The 27,054-nt window shown below is 38.9% G+C and overlaps 1 protein-coding gene across 3 annotated transcripts in view; it reads left to right on the top strand.

Annotated features, from left to right (window-relative positions):
- RMDN2 (regulator of microtubule dynamics 2) overlaps positions 1-27,054 on the top strand; it is a 168,093-nt gene that overhangs the window by 113,646 nt on the left and 27,393 nt on the right. Inside the window, exon 11 of one of the 3 annotated variants that reach the window (XM_055377727.2) lies at positions 14,246-14,498. The exons of 1 other annotated variant lie outside the window; for it this stretch is intronic. In XM_055377727.2, coding sequence (XP_055233702.1) covers positions 14,246-14,383 — 138 coding nt within the window. In that variant the 3' untranslated portion in view covers positions 14,384-14,498. Of the gene's footprint in view, positions 1-14,245; positions 14,499-27,054 lie in introns of those variants that run through there. One more of the 3 variants, XM_055377726.2, reaches the window with a different exon arrangement.

Here is a 27,054-nt window from a genome sequence, read left to right as displayed (position 1 = left end):
AATTAACATCTTAAACACTACTGAGTCTTTTAATCCATGAACATGGGATATCTTTTCATTTATTTAGATTTTTTATTTCTTTCATCAGAGTTTTGTACTTTTGCACATATAGATTGTGTACATATTTTGTTAGATTTTTACCTAGGTATTTCATTTTTGTGCTATTGGAAATGCTATTGTCTTTTTAATTTCAAATTCCAATTGTTTATTACAAGTATATAGGAAAGCAATTGACTTTTGTATATTAACCTTGTATCCTGCTATAATTGTTTATTAGTTGAAGGAGATTTGGGTTCATTTTGGGGGGTTTTCTACATAGACTAACTTCTCTAGTTTCACCATCTGACCCAGGATGTCAAGGATCAGGCCTTGCTATAAGAATTAAATGAGACAATAAACTCTAAGGCACCCAGCACAGTGTCTGACAAATGCACACTGTATCTACTACCTGCCCTCCTCTCCTACTACTTCTTAGCATCTGTTCCTCCTTGATTTTTTCCTGTTTTCTTTTAGAAGTTTGATAGTTTCAAATTTTATATTTATATCCATGATGCATTTGAGTCAGACATGTCATCTACAAAGACAGTTTTATTTCTTCTTTCCTCATTTTTTTTTATTGGTTTTTTTTTTTTTGGACGTTTTGTACTAAGTAGGACTTCCAATATGATGTTGAATAAGACTGGTGAGAGGAGACATATATACTTTGTTCCCAATCTTGAGGAGAAAGTACCCAGTTTCTTACCATTAACTATAATGTTAACTGTAGGCCTTTTGTAGATCTTCTTTATGAAGATAAGAAAATTCCTCCTTTTTACTGAGAGTTTTTGCTGAGAGTTTTTATCATGAATGGGTGTTGGATTTTGTCAGATGGTTTTTCTGCATTGATTGATATGATTATATGAATTTTCCTTTTTAGTGTATTAATGTGATAGATCATATTAATTACTTTTCAAATGTAGATTAAGCCTTGCAAACCTTGAATAAACCCCACTTGGGCACAGAGTATGGTTGTAGTTTTTTTTATACAGTGTTAGATTCAGTTTGCTTATATCTTCTTAAGGATTATCTTATCATTTTCATAAAAGATATTGGTTTGTTGTTTTTCTTTCTTGTGCTCTCTTTGTCTGATTTTGGTACTTGAAAATGCTGGCCTCACAGAATGAGTTAGGAAGTGTTCCTTCTGTATTCTACAAGAGATTGCAGAAAATTGGTATAATTTTTTCTTTGACTGTCTGGTACAATAACCAGAGAAACCATCTGAGTCTGCTGCTATCTGCTTTGGAAGGTTATTTATTATTTATTGCATTTCTCTAGTAAATATAGGCCTACTTAAATTATTTATTTCTCTTTGTGTGTGTTTTGACAGTTTGTGTTTTTCAAAGAATTAGTCCAGTTCATCTAAGTTATCAAATGTGTAGGCAGAAAGCTATTTATACTCTTTCTTTATTGTCCTTTAAATGCCTTGCGATCAGTACTGATAAACCGTCCCCAATCTCTGATATTAGTCATTTGTATCTTCCCTGTTTTTTCTCTTGGTGAACCTGGCCAGAGATTTATCAATCTTATTGATCTTTTCCAAAACCTCCCCCGACACACACACACACACACCACACACACACACACACACACACACACACACACACACACACACCCCCACACCCACACACACCAGGTTTTGGTTTAATTCATTTTCTCTATTTTTATAACAGCAGTTTTGGTTTCTACTCTAATTTTTTTTTTCTGCTTTCTTCCAGCTTATATTGCTTTTCTTTCTCTAGTGTCATAAGGTGGAAGCTTAGATTGCTGATTTTAGATCTTTATTCTTTTGCAATATATGCATTCAGTGCTATAAATTTCCCTCTAAGCACAGCTTTCACTGCATCCCACAAGTTTTGATTAGTTTTCTTTTCATTTTCATTTAATCCAAAATATTTTAAAATTTCTCTTGAGATGTCTTCTTCAATTACTTTGTTATTTATACGTTTTTAATTTATTCCTAAATATTTGGGATTTTCCAATTATCTTTCTGTTATTCATTTTTAGCTTTATTCCATTATGGTCTGTGAATATGTTTGTATGATTTATAATTTCTTAATTTGTCAAGGTATATTTTATGGCCTAGAGTGTGGTCTCTCTCAGCGAATGTTCCATGTGACCTAGAGAATAATGTATATTCTGCTCTATTGGATGGAGAATTCTATATCATTTATATCAAGATGATTGCCAGTGCTGTTTAAAGTTAGCTATACCCTCACTGATTTTCTGATTGTTTTATCTGTCTGTTGTTGAAAAGATGTTGAACTATCCAGCTATAAGAGTGGATTTGTCTATTTCTCCCTGCAATCTTAACTGTTTTTGCCTTACATATTTTGACAGTCTGTTGTTATGTGTGTACACATTAAGGATTGTTATGTCTTCTTGGAGAATTGTCCCCTTTAAAATTATGTAGTGACCATCTCTGTATCTCTGACAATTTTTCTTAGTCTCAAATCTGCTTTGTCTGAAATTAATATAGCTACTCCAGCTTTTTAAAATTAGTGTTAGCATGATACATCTTTCTCCATCTCTTTACTTTCAATCTGTGTCTTTATATTTAGTGTAGGTTTCTTATAGGCCACATATAGTCAGATCCAATCCACTCTGACAGTCTCTGTTTTTTAATTGGTGTGTCTACTACGTCATTCACATTTAAAGTGATTGTTGATATTGTTGGATAAATATCCACCTTGTTTGTAACTTATATATTCATTGCACTTGTTCTTTGTTTCCTTTTTTCATCTTCCCCTCTTCTTCTGCCTTCTCTGGCTTTGAGTATTTTATATGATTCCATTTTCTCTCATCCTTTACTATATTACAATTCTTTCAAGAAACATTTTTGTGGTTGTCCTATGGTTTGCAAAATACATTTGCAAGTAGTCTAAGTTAACTTTCAAGTAACACTGTATCATTTCATGGGTAGCACAGACATCTTTTAGTAATATATTCCGGATTCCTCCTTCTTATCCTTTATAACATTGCTGTCATTCATTTTCCTTATCCATATGCCATAATCACCCAATACATTGATGCTATTATTACTTTGAATAGTTATCTATTAGATAATTAAGAATAAGAATTATTTTACCTTCACTTATTCCTTATCTGATGTTCTCCTTTCTTTATCCAAGTGTCTGATCTATATGATTTTCCTTCTCTTTTAGAAATTTCTTTTAATATTTCTTACAAAGGAGGTCTACTGACCTTGCAATAGATGTTAAAATATTTTACTGACCTGCCTTGCAAGAAAATTATCCCAGTTTTTGTTTGTCTGACAAAGTCTTATTTTTTCCTTCCTTTTGAGGGATGATTTCACTGGATACAGAATTCTAAATTGGTAGTTTTTCTTTTTTTCTTTCAACACTTTAAATATTTTACTCTACACTCTTCTTCCTTGATAAGAAATCTGATGTAATTCTTATTGTTGTCTCTCTACAGGTAAAGTATTTAGTTCCTCTGACTTCTTTCAAAGTTTTCTGTTTGTCTTTGGTTTTCTGCAGTTCGAATATGATATGCAGATTTTGTTTTCGGTATTTATCCCTCCTGGTTTTCTCTGGGCTTCCTAGATCTGTGATTCAGTATCTGTCATTATTTTGAAAACAGTTCAGTCATTAGTACTTCAAATATATCTTCTGCCCTTTTGTTTCTTTTCCTTTTGTTTTTCCCATTTCCCATTATGCATATGTTACACCTTCTATAATTGCCTCACAGTTGTTATATGTTCTGTTTGGGTTTTCTTTTTTTTTCCATTCTTTTTTCTGTTTGCATTTCAATTTGGTGAAGTTTCTGTTGACATGTCTTCAAGGTCAGTGATTCTTTACTTGGTTGTGTTCACTCTGCTGATGAACTATCAAAGAATTCTATATTTTTGTTACAGCGTTTTTGATTTCTGGCACTTCCTTTTGATTCTTTTTAGGGTTTCCAGCTCTCTGATTAGATTACCCACCTATTCTTGCATGTTGTCTACTTTTTCCATATAAAGTGCTTTATATAAATATTATGAAATTCCTTGGTAATGCTAGTATAATGTAGGAGTAATGCCCAAGTAAAACCGTAGTCCTAGTATAATAGGTTTGATTACTTGATTTGGCAAGTGACACATCCAAATTTGTGTAGTAAGAGCTGTGGTGTAATATAGCCCCACGCATTCAAGCTCTTATTCTAGATTTTTTTTTCTGTTTTATGGTATCAAATAGTAATAACATGATTATTTTTGTCCTTTTTGTCGGGTAGGTTTATATAACTCTGTATGTTAATTTATTAAAAGAGAAAGATCCCAATGTATATCTAAATTTCATTTGAAAGTGCAATAAAAAATACATAATTTAAATAGTATTTTGTCTTTAGAATGCAGGCTCCTGATGAAAAGTTCTGATTTTCTTCTCTGTATATGCTTTTCTTTTTATTTATTTCCCTATAGAAGAAAATTAGTAAGGGCTTTTCAACAGTCGAGCCAGTTTTGCATTTCTATGACTATTAGAGGAGACAATGCCTGTAACACTCTTACACTCTTAGCACAGGCTTAACAGAAGAAACTGCTGCATAAATGTAGGCTCCTGTTACACATATTAGATTTATAAATTCTATGCATATGTTTTTAATCTTGATGTTTGCATCTCATCTCACCTAATCTTTAAAAAGGAGCAGGCAACTTCTTCCTCCCCTTTTAGAATGGTGGAACAAGGAGCTTTAGAAATCCTCTTCCCAACCACCCTCCACCAAAATAATGATAAAGCTAGATAAAATTGTAAAAAAACCATTTCAGAATAAAATGATCAAGGAAATTGATCAAATACATAAAAAAATTAAGAAGCATTAGTTAGAGTAAAATCACTAAAGCTTAGCTAAGAACAATGAGCATCTGAAGCATTTTTGCCTGGAGCTGCTCCCAGCTCTCCCTGCCCTTCTCCCCCAGCTTAGTTGGTATGAGAGTTCTACCAGGGTGGGGCAAGCAATAAAAGCTAGTAGCTTCACAATTGATGCTGCAGACTTGATTTGGAACAAAGCATGGCAAAGCATGTTTATGGCCAACAAGTGTTGCTGTAAACTGTGACCTTGGTGGAAAACAAACATGAAGGCCAACATTGCAGCTAGCCCGAGGTTGTGATCCTGGTTCAGGCAAGCAACAGAAAGACAGACTACCCAGAAATTTATCAGGATGACTCAGGGAATGAGGTCGCCATTGTAGGTTCTCATATATTCCTGGTAGTCTGGAAAACTGCACACATACCCAAGGCTATGCATCCACTCAGACCAGAGATGGCCCTAGCTATTCACATATCCCTGACTGAATATCAAGTTGTCCACATGCACAGAGAAGACACGTAAGAACTTTCAAGACAGTAGAAGTCTGGGGCAGACTTGTAAACTGTCTAACCTTTGAGTACATATCCCAACCCACTCAAAGATTCATTACCAAAGGATATAAGCCTTACTGCCTGCAAGTATTTGAGCACAATCTCTAACCCATCATCAGCTGACTGCTAAACTATGCTGTTCCAGGGAAACCCCAAAGAAACCATGCTTTAAAATAAGAACAATAATAATAATATTTTTAAAAACTGAGTGGAGATAGCAGCAGCAGAGAAAAAAAAGCAGAAAAATATCTGATGAAATAATGACCAGAAATGTCCAAAATTTGATGAAAAACATTAGATATCTATGAGGCCCAAAGAATTTAAAAAAAGATAAACAAAGAAATCCACATCTAAGAGACCCACATGCTAAGCACATCATAGTCAAATTCTTAAAAACTGACAACAAAGGAAAAAATCTTAAAAGCAACAAGAGAAAAAAAGACTTCTTATATTCAGAAGAAAAAATAATTAATAGCTAACTTCTCATTAAAAAAATAAGAGTCCAGGCCCAGTGCAGTGGCTCACGCCTATAATCCCAGCACTTTGGGAGGCCGAGCTGGGTGGATCACAAGGTCAGGAGATAGAGACCAGCCTGGCCAATATGGTGAAACCCCGTCTCTACTAAAAATACAAAAATTAGCCAGGCCTAGTGGCAGGTGCCTGTAGTCTCAGCTACTCGGGAGGCAGAGGCAGAAGAATCGCTTGAACCCAGGAGGCGGAGGTTGCAGTGAGCCGAGATTGCGCCACTGCACTCCAGCCTGGGCGACAGAGTGAGATTCTGTCTTGAAAAAAAACAAAAAAGAGCCCAGAAGATCAGAAGAAAATGGGAAGAAATACTCAATATTATGAAAGGAAACAACTGTCATTTGAGAATTCTATATCCAACAAAGCTGTCCTTCAAAAATGAAGACAAAATAAAAGACATTTTCAGATAAACAAAGACAGAGAGAATTAATTGCTAGCTGAGTTTCCTCAGAAGAAATACTATGTTTTTAGACTAAAAGGAAATGACATCATATGGTAACTTAAATACACATGAAGAAATAAATAATACTTGAAAAGGTAAATACGTAAGTAAAAATAATTCTCTATAAATATGTTCTCATAAAGATTTGTATGTGAATATTCAAAGCAGCAATATCTATAATGACCAAACAGTAGAAATAATACAAATGTCTATCAATTAGTGACATTAAAAAAGTAGTATATCCATATAATGGAATATCATTCAACAACAAAAAAAATGTACTACTGATACGTGCTACAAAGTAGATGACTCTTCCTAAAATTATGCTAAGTGAAAGAAGCTGGATGCAAAACAACAAAAAAAGAACACATATTATATGAGTTTTTTGATTTATGAACATGAGATGTCTTTCTTACCACTTAGGCCTTCTGTGATTTCTTTAAACAATTTTTTGTTGTGGTTTCCAGAATATAAGTTTGCACTTATTTTGTTAAATGTATTCCTAAATATTGCATTCTTTTCTATGTAAATGGAAAAAAAGTTTGACTTTCTGTATTTTAAACTTTAAAATAAAAAAAACCTCTCCCATGACAGTTAACTGTTTGCATCTCATGGCAAATCCTTGAGTTCCTGAAGTGAAGTCTTTATAGCAGATATGTGTGGCTCTTCTTTCTCTTTCATCATCCCAATCTCATTCATTTCTTCTATTTCCTTCTATGTCTTCATTCCACTCCTTCCTTATATTGTTCACTGCACTTGTGGGAGACAAAAATTTTGTCTGCTATTTCTTACCTAAAATACTCTGATCACTCTCACTTTAATCAGAAAACTCACTGAAATGAAGGATTGAGGTTAGGCAGATGTGCTGATTACCTGAGATGTAACACAACTTCCTTTCATTGAAATCAAAGTTTCAGATCTATCATTCTAAACTTCATTTCTCCTTCTTTGGCAAGTATGTTTGTGTGAAATCAGTTGCTGAGATATATAGGAGGCAGCAAAATTGGCTTTGCTGCAGTCCTCCCTGTCTGGGACTTCTGTATGTGCTACATTTTCTTACACTCCTTCTTCCTAAAGGTAGAGTGAAATGATTGGGTCCATTTCCATTTGAGTGTATGCAGCATGTGCTAAAACATAAATCAATAACAGGCCTGGGATATGGGCCCCAGAAGAACACCGGCCTTTACTGAAGTGGCTATTTCTTGGGCAGGACTTTACAAATGTATCCTTGTCCCCATTCCCTGACTCCTCTGGAGAAAGGAAAACAGCCTCCAGGGACTTCAGGAAGCTTTCAGGATTACCTGTGGCTTCATGCTCCAGAGAGGGGCACAGGGGAGCTATTGTGTCCTAGAAATTACCTGGCATGTGAGCTGGCCCGGCCCTTCTCCTGTACAGCAGGCCCAGAGCTGATCTGTGAAAGTGTGGATCTAGACTACCTCTGTAAACAGAAACCTGAAGACTCAGAGTTGGAGTCAACACATCTGGAAAATGACCTCCAACAAACGACAGAACCACCAGGTAGTCAGGGATCCTTCCCAGTGAAATCTGCTACCTTTGGGACTGATCTGCAGAAGAAGCAAGTCATGGAAACATCTGAACTGCACCATCCCACATGGACGATAGAGAAGGGGTGGAGATTATTAGCACTGTTGCAACTTAGAGGCGGGGAGAAGTACAAATCTATGAGTTGGCAAACCTGAGTTCCATGTGCAGTTGCACAAAAGATTTTAAATATGGCTTTAATTGATTGACTAACTCATTATGATCATTCCACAAACAGGTATTGAGTACCTGCTTACTGTTAGACATGGTATTTGGTGATAGGGCTATAAGATAAATTAAACTTAGCTGATGCTGTTTAGGAGCCTGCTTGTTGACATTTTAAATCATTCTGTTTATTTTCTAGTCTGTAGAATATGGAAAATATAATCCCATTTGTTTCCCAGGAAGCTGGTTATCAAATGAGTCTAGTTCCCTCATAGTTTGAGGGATTGTTTCTTATTACACGGTCACCTAGGATAGAGCAAGTCAGACCTGGAAAGTCTACCTCATTAGGAGCCTTCCTCCTCCATGGGGGAGTAAGAAAAGGGAGTAGAAGGAAGGAAGGGAAGTTGGGAGGGAAAGTTAGGACCATCAATCAGAGAAGCAGCATGATCAGCAAAGCTCTCGCAGTGGACTGGACCATCCCAGGTCAAATGGACATCTAGAGGCCCTGTCCTGTGTCCTCGGAGATAGCACCCCAGGCTTCTCCCAGACCTTCAAATCCCTGCTAAGAGTGGAATGTGAAGGCTGTGGAAGTGATGATTTAATTCTGTGTTTTATTACCATTTTTTACACATTTCTCTCAAACACTAGATTTTCATATCCTCAGTCACAGACCATGGTTCCATGGTTTATACATCATTTTGAAATTTTTTATTTCATTTTAGAGCCAAGGTCTCACTCTGTCATCCAGCCTGGAGTGCAGTGGTATAATCATAGCTTACTGCAGCCTCAAACTCATGGGCTCAAGCAATCCTCCTGTTGCAGCTTCTCGAGTAGCTGGGACTATAGGCACATGCCACCATGCCCAGCTAATTTTTTATTTTGTAGAGATGGGGTCTTGCTATGTTGCCAGACTGGTCTCGAATTCCTGGTCTCAAGTGATCCTCCCACATCAGCCTCCCAAAATGCTAGGATTACAGGTGATTACAAGATTATTGATGGTTTATACATTTTTTATCATCTTGCTTCCCCAGCCCTGTGCCTAATACTGTCAATAATTATTATTGTTACAGCTAATTATTGCTGCATGCTTACTTTATTGTAAGTACTGTGCTTAAGCTAATAGCATGTGTTATTAACTTGAATATTTGCAACAATCAATGAATTTGGGACCTTATTTATCTCCATTTTACACATGAGGAAACAGCCACTTGAAGAGGTTCACTTGCACAAACTCCCACATTTCTACAAACTGGCAGAGAGGATTTGAACCCAAGATTTAAAGAAAAGTTTTAAGCCTACATAAAATGAACTCTGTGAGACCTCGCACCATGGCCCCACATGATGTGCCTCCCCTCCTCTCATGCCTCCTCAGGGACTTCACTCCTACAACCAACTTTTATTTACCCTGCCTCATCCTTTTCTGTCTCCCTGCTGCACCAATCTCACCAGTGTACACACATGCCTAAGTATCCCCTATTAAAAAAAAAAATTTAAAAAAAAACCTTCCCTGACCATATATCCCCACATACAGCCCCAATTTCTCTGATTCTCCTTTTGTGTTCCTGAAAAAGCAAACAATGTCACTAGCCCATCATATTTTTTCAGGTCCCAGACATTTTTGCAGAGCCTTAAAAAGCCCATAGGGACTATGTGCTTGCTGCCAGACTGGGATGTAATATGGTTTTAGTTGGGCAGAAAAGCTGACCTAGATATCCTACCATGGTTCAGTTTCCAATAGAGCTCCTAAGACAGAAAAGGATGAGGCAGGGCAAATAAAAGTTGGTTGAGAGAAAACACAATTCTGCATGAACTTCCACATATATTAATGTAAGAACAAAGAACAATCTCATTACATGGTTGTTGTTTTTTGTTTGTTTTAGTTTGTTGTTGTTGTTGTTGTTTTTTCTGAGACAGAGGCTCGCTCAGTCGCACAGGCTGGAGTGCGGTGGCACGATCTCAGCTCACTGCAGCCTCCGCATCCAGAGTTCAAGCAATTCTCCCACCTCAGCATCCCACGTGGTAGCTGGGATTACAGCTGTGCATTACTACGCCCGGCTAATTTTTTGTGTTTTTGGTAGAGACCAGGTTTCACCATATTAGCCAGGCTGGTCTCAAACTCCCAACCCCAGGTGATCTGCCCATCTCAGAGTTGTGAAGAAGGAAGAGCAAGCTGTAACATGGCCTAGTGGGGCTGGCTGTGCCCCGAGGAATGAGCCTCTTTAGGAAAGGCATCACCAACACCAGTGACAAGGATTAAGCTAGACTTGAGGGCATGAAACCTCAATAAATCAGGCTTCATTAATCTGGAATTCATGCAATTAGACTGAGTCTGCCAACCCTTTCTTCGGAGTCATGCAAATTCACCGTAAAAACAAAATTGTAAAAGGAGTGTTTAAGAGGTAGTACATCCCTCATATTCAACTAGAATGTGTCTGGAGGCACTGGTGAATGGTGATAGAACTTTAAATTCCCTCTGTACAATGCAATCAGGTGGAAGGAAAAATTTTGAGTGACTGTTCTTTTTTTAGTTTTTTATCTATTCGTAGTATTTGTACATATTTATGGGGTACATGTGATATTCTGACACATATAAAATATGTAATGATCAAATTGGGGTATTTATGATGTCCAATCACCTTTAACATTTGTCATTTATTTGTGTTGGGAACATTTCAAATCTTCTAGCTATTTTGAAATATACAATATGTTATTAACTATACTCACCCTTCTGTTTTCAAATACTAGAACTTATTTCTTCTGTCTAGCTGTATGTTTGTACCCATTAACCAACCTCTCTTCATCCTCTCCCCCTACACATACCTTTCCCAATTTCATTCTACTCTCTCTCTCTACCTCTGTGAGATTAAAGTTTTTAGTTCCCACATATGAATGAAGACATGAGATATTTGTCTTTCTGTGCCTGACTGATTTCACTCAACATAATGACCTCCAGTTCCATCCATGTTACTGCAGATGACATGATTTTTTTTTTATGGTTGAACAGTATTCCATTGGGTATATACCACACTTTTTAAATCCATTCATCTGTTGATGGACATGCAGGTTGATTTCATGTCTTGGCTATTGTGAATAGTGCTGCAATAAACATGGTGCAGGTATCCCTTTGATATGCTGAGTTCCTATCATTTGGATAAATACCCAGTGGTGGGATTGCTGGATTGTATGCTAGTTCCATTTTTAGTTTTTTGAGAAATCTCTACACTGTTTTCCATAATGGCTGTACAAATTTACATTCCCACCAACAGTGTATAAGAATTCCTTTCTCTCTACATCCTCACCAGCATCTGTTACTTTTGGTCTTTTTGATAATAGACATTGTAACTGTGGTAAGATGATATCTCATGGTGGTCTTATAATAATTTGCATTTCTCTGATGATTAGTGATGTTGAGAATGTTTTCATATACCTGTTGGCCGTTTGTGTGTCTTCTTTTGAGAAGTGTCTATTCAGATCCTTTGCCCACTTTTTAGTGGGATTATTTGGTGGTTTTCTTTCTGTTTTGTTGAGTTCCTTGTATATTCTAGAAATTAGTCCCTTGTTGAATGAATAGTTTGCATATATTTTCCCTCATTCCACAGGTTGTCTCTTCATTCTGTTGATTGTTTCCTTTGCTGTACAGAAGCTTTTTTGGTTTAATATAGTCCCATTTGTCCATTTTTGCTGTGTTGCTGGTGCTTTTGGAGTCTTAGCCATAAAATCTTTGCCCACACCAATGTCCTGGAGCAAGTAGTTTTATAGTCCCAGGACCTTCATATTCTTAATGATTCTCTATAGTCATGTATGAACTTGGCTAAGGATGCTTATCCTCAGACAACTTGTCTTTTTACTGCCATCACCAGCAATTGGTGTTTTTTTCTGGGGCCATTATCCTCAAACTTAATTTTCTCTGTTCCGAAGGATTACAGGAACTCTGAAGTCAAGTAGAAAATGTTAATGCTACTTTGACATGAGGGGGTAGGCAATGCTGTACTCACTAGCTAATGGATTCACTCCCATACACTAACCTTGCTGTCCACAGGATTCAAATTTATGCCTCAGCAAAAATCACTGTGTGGAATGGATCCTCTGTCACTAATTCCATGACTGCCAAGTTTACAGATGTCAAGGTTGCCAAATGTCAAGGCTCTGTTATAGTTCAAGGTAGCAGGTTTTAATCTCAGTTGCATCTTAATTCATTGTGAGATTAAAAGTAATTTTTTTAAAATGTACCCACAAGTGCAAATAATTCCCATTAAAAATAAGTAAGAGTGAGGGTGGTTGACTAAAGATTATCCCTACAATAACATGATTTTCTTACTCAAATTATGATTTTTTTTTGGAAGGAAAAAATAGTGCTGTCTAAATATAATTGCCAAAGACCCACAGCCTCACTTACCTAAGACCAAATATTCAACAAGTGATCATTATGACGTTATCATTAGCAGTTGGGTATTTTCAGTATTATTGGTTAAAACTTCCTGAGAAGCTTTTGAGGTTTCGTGGGAATGTCAAACACGCACACATTACCTACCATATGTGCCACAGCAGGAGAGAGCTTTAGAAATGCTGCTGAAGAAAGTGTATAAGCTATTTTCTTTTTTTTTTTTTTTTTTTGAGACGGAGTCTCGCTCTGTCGCCCAGGCTGGAGTGCAGTGGCGCGATCTCGGCTCACTGCAAGCTCCGCCTCCTGGGTTCACGCCATTCTCCTGCCTCAGCCTCCCGAGTAGCTGGGACTACAGGCGCCCGCCACCACGCCCGGCTAATTTTTAGTATTTTTAGTAGAGACGGGGTTTCACCGTGTTAGCCAGGATGGTCTCGATCTCCTGACCTCATGATCCACCCGCCTCGGCCTCCCAAAGTGCTGGGATTACAGGCGTGAGCCACCGCGCCCGGCAAGCTATTTTCAAGGGCTCCAAGAAGTTCCAGTTATTTATCCACAGACACTTAAAATATTAAATTAAAAGTCTCATCTAGTCCACAAAATGGTTTGCGAAGAGCATGTTACTAAGGAAAAATTTACCTGAATGAATTTTATTAATTCCAGTAGTAACTCAATTTAACTGTAATAAAATGCACTTTAAAATTTAGATCCCAAATGGTTCATATAAACATTTCTATGCTAAGTTGAATTAATTTTCACTATGTGAGCTGTTTGATCTTATTCAGTGGTTCTCAAATCTGGCTGCATATTAGCATTTACTGGGGCACTCTGAAAAAAAATACCAATGCCAGGATCCTACCCTAGAGATTCTGATTTAATTTGCCTGGGGAAAAAACTCACAAGCATTATTTTTTTCAAAGTTCCAGGTGACTCTAATGTGCAGCCAGCACTGAAAACCTCTCATTTTAAATAGTTATTTTGATAGACAGAGAGTTAGAGGCAGTAAACCTACCAAGAACGACTCATTGGTTGAATTTATTATTCAGATATTCCAGGAGTTTTACTGATTAATTTCCAGTTGACCACTTATCAGATTACTGTACTGACCTCATTCCTATGAACTATGCTAGTAGATGCCCCCACACTCTGAACACTAATGGCCAGTGGGCTAATCTTGACTTTGCCTGTGCACTTCTGCTTCCTCAAGTCGAATTCTGTTTATCTGGAATCATCTGGGTTTGTTTTATGCGTATTATTCCCAAAATTACATAATTTAATTTATTAAATATTATTAAACTCATCAAATAATACTGTGAAAATAAAGAGCTGCTGTACTGATGAACACAAAAAAGATGAATGCTTTGGAAAGACTCAGTAAAGTTGACATGCTAAAAGTATTTTACTGTTAGATTAGGCAACTATAAAACATTGGAGAAAATATTAGAACAATCTGAAAAATTCTACATTCAAACTGATCTGCAAGTATTTTTTAAATTTTTGCTCCACTTTAAATACACAGAAACTACACATCATAGGTGATGCATTATGGATATACTTCACTTAAAAAAATATACCCCAAATTCCAAAATGGAGATGCATGGTTAAAGAAAACACTAGAGTCTTACATCACAAGATTAATAAATGAATGCATTTTCCTCCATGTTTATTGTCCCCTCCCATGTGCTTTGTTGCTCCAGGGTTCAAGTCTCTGTTTCTTTTGGGTCACTCTGTGGCTTGCAGCATGACCACCTACCCATTTATGAATTCTCTTCTCTCTTCTCTACCATCTTTCTTAAGGAACATTTCTGCCATGACTTGCCAGCGAGCTCCATGCAGTCAAACTACCCAGTGCACGACTCTGGACACCTCACTACTGGACCATCCCTCTTCAAGCCCACACTTAATATAGAATACAGCACAGGACATGCTCCATAGTAAGGGCTCTGCTCTCTCAAAAGGACGGGGGGACAAAGGGCTCCAAGTGTCCCACCAGGAAATTATTTGGATATCATGTTATATTTGTAAAACTAATAAAACACATTCAGAAAGTTACCAGACATGTCTTATGTACCATAAACCATATTTTTAGAACAGTATATTATCAGTTTTGTATTGCAAGCATTGCTTATTATATCTCTGAGATGTCTTTCAAATCCCACTCCTTCTCTATTTCCTCAGTGAGGCCAGGACCAGGTCTACTTTCCCTCTTGCCTAGATGATTTCATAGCCATCCCCCCTTGATGATCCGCCTAGTTTCACTCCTTCCCTCTAAGCCATTGTCACATCTTGCAGTCAAAGTTGCCGTTCTAAAGCACTTGCCTGTTTTAATTCCTCCTGTGCAACCCACCCCAGGTTGAGACTCCTCAACCCAGCATGTAGCCTTTGCAGCCTGCCTCAACCTACCTCCCCAACCTCACCCTCACCCTATATACATAGCTGACCCATCTGTTAAAATGTCTTTGGCTCTTAGAACCAGAAATAGAAAATCCTTACTCAACTGTGTCCTATAAAGGAGGAAATTAGTTGTCTCACTTTGGAGGAAAATCAGAAGCGTAGGAAGCTCTAAGTTGGTTTACTTAATGGCTTGATGACCCCATCAAGGACAAGATCTTTGCATCTTTTCATACAGTCATTTTTGAAGTATCAGCTTGGTTCTCAGGTTAGCTCCCTTCATGACTACAAGATCACTGCAGGAGTCACATCCAGACACAATAGCATTCGACAGAGGAGGATGCACTGTCTCTTACTTGTGTGTGTGTCTTTTAAAGAACAAAGAAACCCTTCAAGCAACCCTTCAATAGACCTTCCCCTTGCAACTCATCAGCTGGAATAGATTGCATGCCCCTGTCTACGCCAATTACTGCAAGGGGAATAGGAATTTTATGATTGATTTAGGCTAGTCAGGATTTACTCTGAGTTGAGACAGAGTCATCTTCCCTGAAGACTGGATAACTGGAAAAAAATCAAGTTTCTGTTAACAAGTAGGGTGATGGATATTGGGTAGACATTAACAGTACCTGCCACACTCCCTCACCCTGACACACACACAAATACACACACACACTACATGCAAACACATACGTGTGCTCTCCACCTCACCTGGATCATTGCCACCTCCAAGCACATCACATTCATTCAAACAGATATTACTGAGCACATAGGACGGGGCAGCACTGTGCCAGGCACCCGGGATCCAGTGGGGAGCAGGTCCTTTCATCACGGAGGGCCTTGTCCAGGATTCTCTCATCCTCCCTCCCTGATATTGTGTCTCTCTAGTCAACCCCTAAGCATCTAGGCCCAGCTCATAGGGCATCTCCTCTATGGAGCCTTTCCTAACCCTCATGTCCACACAGTCTCTAGGAGAATTACGTAGTTCTTAATCGTTGTTCCCAAAGCACTTCATACACCGCTTACTACAACATCAATCACACTGTGTTGGGGCATGCCGGTGTGTCTCCTCAAACAGGAAATGAACACCTCTGCATCAGGGCATGTGTTTATTTTTATAACAGTTTTATCTTAGAATAGTATCTAGTAGTGCTTAACAATTCTTAGAGACATAATAGATGCTGAATAAATGATGGCCTGGATGATCTGAATGTATCTAAAACTATATTATACTTGATTTACTGTGCTCGGCATGTAAGAACATATAATAATTCTCCCAAACTTATTTCAGGGTGTCCCATGTGACTAGATAAGAGAATGAATTTTGTTTGATTAGGTGCATTCTTAGGCTATGTGTAAGAATTGTGAAATTATGACATACCCCTAAATGATATAAAATGATGGAGACCCAATTAGGAAGAAGAACTTAATTAAGCAAGGGTTTTAAGTCCTGAAATTACAAGCTTTTTTCAATTTTGTTTTAGTTATGTTATTACACTGCGTGGGTCTGATTTTTTCCTTCCATTTAACTGCTGCATTCTCTAGTCTATGCTAAAATGCCTCCACTTGCAATATGGAATATTGCCTTTGTGAAAAATGCCTTTGACCTGTTTCTGCTTCCTAGTGCCTTATTTGGGGTCTTAGCTTTGTGGGTTCATGACTCTCTGTGAAGCAGCATCAACTGTCCAGGGCTCTAGCACAGTCCAGGGCCATTCAAAACAGAGGTGGAAATGATGCACATAGAAGTGATTTGTCAACCATAAAGTGCTTTAGAAACATAAAGAGGTTGTTACTATTACTAGTTGGTGCTGTGAGAAATAGATGGTGCAGACCAGGATTGGCAAACTTTTCCTGTAAGAGCCAGGTAGTAAATATTTCAGGCTTTGCAGGTGCCATGTGGTCTTTGTTACAACTACCCAACTCTGCTGCTGTAGTACAAAAGCTGCCATAGGCATTACAGTCAAATGAGTATGGCTGTGCTCCAACATAACTTTATTTATGGATACTGAAATTTGAATTTCATAAAATGTTCATGTGTCATAAAATACTTTTCCTCTTTCAATTTCTTTCTACTATTTAAAAGTGTAAAAATAATGCATAGCTCACAAACTATGGAAAATGGGTGGTGGACCAGATTTGGACCATGGGCCATAGTTTGCTGACCTCTGCTGTAAACCACAGGAGATTCATCTTACCAAGATGCTGGTAGCCAATGGAGCCTGATATAGAAACCACTTTATCTGATATGGTTTAGATCTATGTCCCCACTCAAATCTCATGTTCAATAGTAATCCCCAGTGTTGGTGGTGGGGCATGGTAGGAGGTGATTGGATCAATGGGCAGAGTTCTCATGAATGGTTCAGTACCATCCCCCTTGGTACTGTATAGTGAGTGGATTCTCATGAGATCTGGTTGTTTAAAAGTATGTAGCACCTTCCCCCTCCCTTCTGCTCCAGCCATGTAAGAAGTGCCTGTTTCCCCTTTGCCTTCTGCCACGATTGTCAGTTTCCTGAGGCCTCCCCAGAAGCAGAAGCTGCTGCTATACTTTCTGTACAGCCTGCAGAACCGTGAACCAATTAAACCTCTTTGCTTTATAAATTATCCAGTCTCAGGTATTTCTTCATAGGACTGTGAGAACGGACTAATACAGAGCCCATTGAGGCTATCTGAACAGTAGCAGAGTAACTACCCAGGAAAATGTCCGACTCATAATAGCAGCATTAGAAAGCTACCTTAACTCTTGGAAATTTAACCTTTTTTCTTTGGAAATAATTGTGCTCCTCACATGCTTTGTTCTTTTGACCTGAGTTTATTTTCTACTGGAGATGTTGACTTCTCTGCCTATGGGAAAAACCCAGGTCAGTGTGAGTCAGCCCTGTGGACTAGGGAAAGGGGTGAAGGAGCCCAGGGTGGAAAAATCTCAGGTATCTGAAAAATCACATTCAATCACTCATCATCCACTGACATAGCTCTTTAGGTCAAGCCTTCAAGCTTTGCCCTGCAGGAAGAAGCAGCATGAGGGGAAGACCCTCTTTGAACTTTAATTCCCAGCCTTGGAAGGGAAGGCTTGGAGAAGCAACCCTCCAGATTCTGTTAGCCCTCACCAGCTTTTCTCAGCTCTGCTCAGGCAGGGGACTTCAGGACCAGAAATGTGTGCGTCTGCAGGTGTGGGGGCTGCTTGTCCCAAGGCAAAGGTGAAGGAGAAGCAAGAGCAGAACCCATAGAACATAAGGAACCATAGCTTTGAATTTCCTTGTTTGGAGTTAACTTTTCCACCAAAATATAACCTTATGTGGATCGTCTTCCTTACTTTTATCAAGGTGTTCATTTTCTGTGCTTCAGAACTAAGGTTATGGGCAGTTTTCTGTTTCAGACCTACCTACTCTAAGAAGCTTTCTTTTATTTCCTATTGCGACCTGAGTTTATTTTCCACTGGAGATGTTGGCTCCTCTGCCTATGGGAAAAAGCCAGGTCATCGGAAAATGCAAATCTCTCCTTTCCTTGAAGCACATTATCTGAAACTACCTGAAAACTCTTGTGTATGTATCTTTATATTATATTTATCTTCACACTCACATACTCAGAGGAGGGGCCCCTGAATCCTCCCTATTTCTCATGATTCTTATCATAGTGTTTTACCCAAAGTAGTAATAAATAGTTACCAATTGAATAAAAGTGAAACGTCCAATAAATTGAAATGGATTCAATTATAGCAGCACTGTCCAATAGAACTTTCCACTATGATGGAAGCGTTTTATATCTGTGCCTCTCACAACAGTAGCCACTATCCCCACGTGGCTTCCAAGCACCTGAAATAAGGCTGATGTGAATAAGGAATTGATTTTTTAATTTTTTAAATTTTAATTAAATTTAAATAGCCACATGTGACTAGTGGCTACTACATTGTACAGCACAGGTCAGTAGGACAATAAACAGCTGGCTTAACTAATTTCTTTTTGTGAGTAGATTATTTGGGCAGTGATCATACCATCAGAATTTAAAATATAATGCAAACCAGTGGTTGGATATTGTGTAGAAAATCCAGCAAGATGATTGGATATTCCACTTTCCAAGGAACATAAAAATGTCCACCCCTGTAGAGTTTATATCCTAGGAACTGGAGTGGGGACGGAGACAGACAGTAAATCATCATCAAAATGTAAAGGTTATTTTATGTTATATTAACAGGAAATAAATGTTTTATGTGTTGGGAGCGTAGGGAACAGAAAAAGTAGAGCAAGGTAGGCATGTCGAGGGAGCTTGTGGGGGCAGGCTAAGTATTAAACAATGTGGTCAGAGGAGGCTTCATTAGAGAGATGAGAGATGAACTCAAGCTAGACTGATGTAGGGACGTGGGCAAAGAAAATGAGAAAGGTGCCGACCTCTGCAGAGCCAAGGGCAGATCTATATGATGACCTAAACTCCCCTACACCCTGTCGCAAAGAAAATAAGCCCTGGCGGGGCACTGAAGAAGAAGGACAGGGTTTTGTGTGTGTGTGGTTTTTTGTTGTCGTTGGTTTTTTTTGTTTTTGTTTTTGTTTTTTTGTTTTTGAGACGGAGTCTCGCTCTGTCACCCACGCTGGAGTGCAGTGACTCGATCTCGGCTCCCTGCAACCTCCGCCTCTCAGGTTCAAACGATTTTCCTGCCTCAGCCTCCCGAGTAGCTGGGACTACAGGCATGTGCCACGACGCCCGGCTATTTTATTTTATTTTATTTTATTTTATTTTATTTTAGTAGAGACAGGATTTCACTGTGTTACGCAGGATGGTCTCGATCTCCTGACCTCATGATCCGCCAGCCTTGGCCTCCCAAAGTGCTGGGATTACAGGCATGAGCCACCACGCCCGACCATTTTGTTTTTTGTTAACAAGGCCTTGATAGATGTTTCCAGAGCTATCTCTTGAAGTTAGGAATCAAAACAAGAGAGCAGGCAGGCTTGCCCGTTTTTACAGCAATCATTCCTGGAAACCACATTGGAAAACACACAGTGAAAAGTTAACCTTATTCTTCCACCGCTTTGTCCAGCCTGTTTCCCCACTTTTTTCCTCAATATCAGTGCCAAGCTCTAGAATGCCAACTGGATTTGCTTGCAGGCTGTGGGAATTGCAGAAGAAGAGCCTCAAATTTAAATACTGATTGCTGGGATGTGCAGTAAGAGAACAGAGGTGGCCCTTTGGCCTTCTGAATGTGAGCAGGGAGAGTGACAGGGGAGGTGCAGGAAAGACAAGCTCAGAGCATCCTAGGATTCACAAACATCCACCAGATCCAGTGGACACCAGCAGCTTTCAGTATTGTGGGTCTGGGAGCTGAGTGGTGCTCTCAAAGCTGATGTGACCTGACTTGTGGGGTCCAATGGCCTAGATAATGGCCAAGGGCTGTGGGGTTAAACAATAAAGTTAGAGACAGCCAGGAAAGCATGCTGGGTACACAGTACAACACCAGGGGATGGGAGATCCCCCCAAACAGAACACGAGGCTGCCTGCTTTTCTCAGCAACCCCACTGGGATGAGGGTGGAAATCTTTTTCAATCAGATATAATAAAACTTTGACTCAAAGGCTAGACATAGTGTAGAAAATGTTCCAGGAGAAGTTCCATTAAGTGCTTAAAAGAATCAATGTGGAGTCCTTTGGTGCACATAAAATTAAAGAATCATCAGGCCATTTTAAATTATATTTAAAGGCATTGTTGAAAAGTATGTTAGTTCCAAGAGCCTGTTCTTTGGTTATTCTTTAGGAGCAAGTGAGTAGTCAGGGAAGCCTTCCTGAAGGAGGCAACACCAAGGAGTGGGCATTAAGGACAAGTGTCCTCTTACATCCTCCCCATGTGAAGGAAATGCAGGCACTGAGTTATCAGATTTGCTTCAGTGCTCCAAGGGGAAGATGATTGGAATGAGCTCAAGAGTCAATGGCAGGGAACGGTCTGGACCCACCAATGCCATCGGCCAAGCCAGAAGCCAGTGCTGATTATGGGCCAATGTCATCTGCTGTGGAGTGCGCTGAGATTATTTTACTTCAGACTGCCCTGATTTTGTGACCATAAAAATCAATTTAATGAATTGCAACCCTCTTTTTTTTTTTTAAGGTAATTATATTATCTGGTAACTCAGTGCCTGTATTTCCTTCACATGGAGAGGATGTAAGAGGAAGCTTGTCCTTAATGCCCACCCCTTGGTGTTGCCTCCTTCAGGAAGGCTTCCCTGACTACTCATTCTAAACAGTGCCCCCTCACACACAGTACACACACACACACACACACACGTACACACATACACACATACACACATACACACACACACCACTTATAATTAACTGAAATCTTATTTTCTCTCCTGCCACCCATCCCACTAGAATATCAGCTCCATGAGGTCAGGGCCTGGGTGCCTTGTTCATTATTATATCATCAGTGCCCCAAACAGTGTCTGCCTACTAATAGGTGCTCAATTAACACTTATGACGTTGAGTTAAAATTGCCTCGGCTGGGAGGTTCCAGCTGTTGCTCATCCCAAAGGCTGGTGTTCTGCCTCCTGTTCTGCTCTGAGAATCTGGCACCACTTTACCTCTCCTGCAAGGACTTCAGCACAGGCCATGATCCTTGTTCACATCTCTAGGCCTGACCTTCTTTGTTCAGTGTTACCATCTCGTTTCCTTGTCTGCCAGCAGCTGCCATGCTACCTGCCAACTTCAGTTCAGCTTCACTTAAATTCATTTGCACCAATTCCCCTTTAACATTTTTTCCAATCACTTTTCATCACTTTTTGGTGTAGTTGTGTGAATTTTAACACATGTATACATCCATGTAACCACTGTCACAATCAGAAAACCTTCCAAAACTCCACCAGGCTATCCTTTTGTAGTACCCTTCCTCCCCTTTAACCCTCGACAACCACTGATCTACTCTTCATCATGACACTTTTGTCTCTCAGAGGCTGTCGTAGCAATGGAATTGTGCAGTGTGTAACCTTTTGAAGCTGACTTATTTTACTCAACATAATTCCCTTGAGATTCATTCAAGTTGTTGTGTGTATCATTGGTTCATTCTTTTTTATTATCGAGTAGTATTCTATTGGGTGGATGTAGCAGATTTTGTATAACTAATTGCCCTTTGAAGGAAATTTAGGTTGTTTTCAGTTTGAGGTCATGATGAATGCAGCTGCTGTAAACATTCATGTATAGCTTTTGTGTGAATCTGTTTTCATTTCTCTAGGATAAATACCCAGGAGTGGGGTCATACTGTAGCATTTTTTTTAATTTTATTATTATTATACTTTAAGTTTTAGGGTACATGTGCACAATGTGCAGGTTTGTTACATATGTATACATGTACCATGTTGGTGTGCTGCACCCATTAACTAGTCATTTAGCATTAGGTATATCTCCTAATGCTATCCCTCCCCCCTTCCCCCACCCCACAACAGTCCCCAGTGTGTGATGTTCCCCTTCCTGTGTCCATGTGTTCTCATTGTTCATTCCCACCTATGAGTCAGAACATGTGATGTTTGGTTTTTTGTCCCTGCCATAGTTTGCTGAGAATGATGGTTTCCAGTTTCATCCATGTCCCTACAAAGGACATGAACTCATCATTTTTTATGGCTGCATAGTATTCCATAGTGTGTATGTGCCACATTTTCTTAATCCAGTCTATCGTTGTTGGACATTTAGGTTGGTTCCAAGTCTTTGCTATTGTGAATAGTGCCACTATAAACATACGTGTGCATGTGTCTTTAAAGCAGCACGATTTATAATCCTTTGGGTATATACCCAGTAATGAGATGGCTGGGTCAAATGGTATTTCTAGTTCTAGATCCCTGAGGAATCGCCACACTGACTTCCACAATGGTTGAACTAGTTTACAGTCCCACCAACAGTGTAAAAGTGTTCCTATTTCTCCACATCTTCTCCAGCACCTGTTGTTTCCTGACTTTTTAATGATTGCCATTCTAACTGGTATGAGATGGTATCTCATTGTGGTTTTGATTTGCATTTCTCTGATGGCCAGTGAGGATGAGCATTTTTTCATGTGTTTTTAATTCAAGATGGATTAAAGACTTAAATGTTAGACCTAAAACCATAAAAACCCTAGAAGAAAACCTAGGCAATACCATCCAGGACATAGGCATGGGCAAGGACTTCATGTCTAAAACACCAAAAGCAATAGCAACAAAAGCCAAAATTGACAAATGGGATCTAATTAAACTAAAGAGCTTCTGCACAGCAAAAGAAACTACCATCAGAGTGAACAGGCAACCTACAGAATGGGAGAAAAATTTTGCAACCTACTCATCTGACAAAGGGCTAATATCCAGAATCTACAATGAACTCAAACAAATTTACAAGAAAAAAACAAACAACCCCATCAAAAAGTGGGCGAAGGATATGAACAGACACTTCTCATACTGTAGCATTTTGCACTCTCCCAAGCAATGTATGAAAGTTCCAGTAGTTTCACATCCTCCCCAGTACTTGGTATATATTATCAGTTTTGTCATTTTTTAAAAAATTTAGCCACTATGATAGGTTTGTAGTAGTATTTCACTGTGCTGCATTTCTTATGAAAAAAATTTAAAAATATATTCCATCATAGAAAACAATAGTGAATCCTGTGTGTGTGTATGTGTGTGTGTATATATACATACATAAATATATATCTATGAAGTACACACAATCACATGCAGAGATATGTACTAAATCATGTAAAATATATTGCATACTGTGAGGCTATGGTTTAAAAAATTGGAAGCCATTGAGTTGGCATTTCTGCTTTCTTCATAGTGACTAAGCAGAAACCTAAAAACTTTGAATAAGCTCAATTTGTAAGCAAAGAGAAGAAACTGAGATTAGGGGCCGGGTGCAGTGGTTCACACCTGTAATCCCAGTACTTTGGGAGGCCGAGGCGGGTAGATCAGGAGTTCGAGACTAGCCTAACCAACATGGTGAAACCTCGTCTCTACTAAAAATACAAAAATTAGCCGGACATGGTGGCGTATGCCTGTAGTCCCAGCTACTCGGGGGACTGAGACAGGAGAATCACTTGAACCTGGGAGGCGGAGGTTGCAGTGAGCTGAGATCGCACCATGGCACTCCAGCCTGGGTGACAGAGCGAGACTCCATCTCAAAAAAGAAAAAAAAAGAAAGAAAGAAACAGGTTAGACTTCAAGAGTACCAATTGAAAACTGAGTCATGGAGAAGGTGAAGAGATCATCAGTGCTGAGAAGCAGGCGCAACAAAACTCACTCCCCTTTTTTCACCCGTGCTTCTGTATATACAATATGATTTCATAACAAAATTGTTGGGACTTAGTCCCTGCTTTTCAATGAATATACCATCGAATAGTGGAGATATGATGTAAACACAAATATGACTATGGGAAGTATTGAAAAATGAGGGTAGATGTCTTTTTCCTCGTTAAAAAAAAAACTATGTAATGCATCTCTCTCCCAAGAGGATATATTTCATTTAAAAATAAAGAGGTCATGCCATGTGTTGATGGGGAAGTGGGTACAGCTTCCCCTCATGCACAGCTGATGGGAGTGTGGACAGATTTGGCATTCTGGAGAACATGCAATATTTAAATTACATAACGCACTCACTTGCTGACCCAACACTTCTAATCATGCGTATGGCATGCATTACAAAGTTTACATAGGAGGGCAAGTAAACACATACCAAGCTGTTCCTTGCTGCATCATTTAGGGGCTCATAAAGTTGGAAGTTATCCAGGTATCTATTCCCAAGAGAGTGGATAGAAAAAATGTGGTGGATAAGTACCATGGAATACTAGGCAGCAGCTATAAGCTATGGAATTACACAGGGATGGAGCTGAGAAAAGATTAAGCAACAGGATGAGATATGTACAGCACTTACATAAAGTAAAACATATATATTCAAAACAATAATACAAATTTTGCTGGAACACGCAAACAAAAAGTGCATATTAAGCATATTGTAATACTTATCCATTGAGAGAGAGAGAAACAAATGTAAGGAAATAGGAATAAATTAAAAAAGAAAAAGAAAGAGGCTGGCTGATTTTTCGGGCTTGCTCAATGACTCTTAGCTCTGACCCAAAGGGATCTCAGTGCTGTTAGGCTTCTGCTGTATAACATTGTCTCTCCTAAAGGGGCCTCAAATGATTCAAAACTAGTTCTGGTAGGTCCAGTCATTCTGTTTGCAAAGGCAAGCTTCCCATCAAAAAGCTTGTTTCGTGCCTTGGTTCTTCTCTCTCCCTCTGGCCAGTGCTCACGGGCTCTGAGAGACGGAAGGGTTCTGATGAGCCACATACACCAACACCTAGGTGATGCATGGCTATCAGATGGACAGGCCACGTCCCAGGAAACTGGACCAGCCTAAGGATGGCCCTGGCTCCAACAAGGATCCCTGGTCCAGACAGGTTCTAGGACAGAAGTTTTAGGATTATAAGACAAAGCATGACTGCTTGTTTGTTTGGCTTTTGGTTTTGCCTAAAGAACAGTTTAAAGGGGCTTTTCTCAGAAGAGAGCAGTGTGGTGAGGATTCCCGCACAATGTCAGTTACTCCCTGACTGTAGTGTGGAACGTGCCTTAGACAAAGGAAGTAAATTGCTTGCGAAACTCCCAGGATCTTATGGCCTAAAAAAATAGACGGACTACCCTATAAATCCCAACACAGGCACACTGGGAAGGGACAAACTAGGGTACAAAGATAATGGGCTTTGAATTAGTTCATCTCCAGGGAAAATCTGGATGAGAATACTTCTAAATATATAATTTTGGCCCATTACTTTATCGCATCCCTCTGAAGACTGTTGGGCAATAATGCATTAGAGTTTAGCACAGTGGTGCAAAAATTGTGAGTGCTCAACATATTTTAGTTCCATGTCTTCCCTCCATATCTGACACGTGTTGAAAAGTGTGCATGAAGAGCACAGCATTTGTCCTCAAAGCCTATATGTGGCTTAGCAGAGGTGCTACAAGCATGAGCTGTTACCCATAGCGTGTCCATACCTAAGTAAACTAGATTATTTTCCTCCATAATTCCAAGTTTAAAAAATTGCTTTTAAATGTATTTGAATATATTTAATTTTTTTCTTCTTTCCTTTTCCCTTTCTGAGATTTATAACTAATAGACTGAAACTGGAGAGCAGAGAGCATGTGAGAGTCACTGAGCCAAAAAACGGAGAGTTAACAGCCAGTGAACTTCTGTTGCACTGGTGCAGAAAAATAGACTGGCGTTGAGGTTGAAGAAACAACCTCTGTGAGTTTCTAACAACCACGCCTGTCTTACTTATGTCCAAAGCTGCATTCATTTCCCACCCTGTACTCCGGTCTTATACTCTGTTGGATTGACTGGGTAGAATCCAACTCTGCTAGACAGTTGTGCAAAAACTGGCCCCAATTATAATTATTTAAAGGAATATTTTTCCCATGAAAATATTTCCTTCACTTATTCTTAACTGTCCTGACATTTCCAAGATCCTACTGTCATACATCTGGAAAACTAGTGAGTATTCTCTTAAACCACTCCATAGCCATACCTTCTGGCTGCTAAAGTGAGGTTCCCACGCCAAAGTTGCAATGCCATTTTGTGCAATTTTTACTTATTTTCCTGTTTTCACAGTAATAGGAGCTGTAGTCTGGAAAATAAAGAGCCTTTGGTACCGCAAGCCCTGTCATCTGTGAGTGTGGCACAGTGAAGGCCTGGAGAGTCATGACCTAGGCCCTGTGAAGTCTTTTTACCAAGTAAAAAGATTGGCAATAAAATATTTCCACATAGTACATGACAGAATACTTGTACCCATTTTATTTTATTGGACATTAATTGCACTTATTAAGGCACATGTACTTTTAAAAAAATGAAAGAAGAAAATACTCAGAGAAACGACTGGTATGCAGCTGAGGAAGAAAAATGTGTACTGCATTCTTTAGATGAAGCAGAAATCGATCAGCAACTTAAAGTCACAATCTATTCAATCTTTCAACATTGCAAATTAATTCTCATTTGGCTTGATTGTTTGATTGAAATGTAACCTCCGTGTTGGTTCTTAGAAATTCAAAAATGTAGAGATTAGAAATTTGGTTGATGAAAACCTACAGGAAAAAAAAGCATGAGGCCTCAGCCTGAAATGTAGAATGGACAAATAAAATGTTTACAGTGCAATATTTTAATTGAATAATCCATAGTAATAGTTGAAATAAAGTGATACATTAGACTATATTTGCTACAACATAAAACTTCATAACAA

This window comes from Gorilla gorilla, chromosome 12, assembly GCF_029281585.2.
Source record: "Gorilla gorilla gorilla isolate KB3781 chromosome 12, NHGRI_mGorGor1-v2.1_pri, whole genome shotgun sequence".
Classification (NCBI taxonomy): domain Eukaryota; kingdom Metazoa; phylum Chordata; class Mammalia; order Primates; family Hominidae; genus Gorilla; species Gorilla gorilla.
Note: the sequence above shows the minus strand (reverse complement) of the source record. Positions and strands in the feature narration are given on the sequence as shown.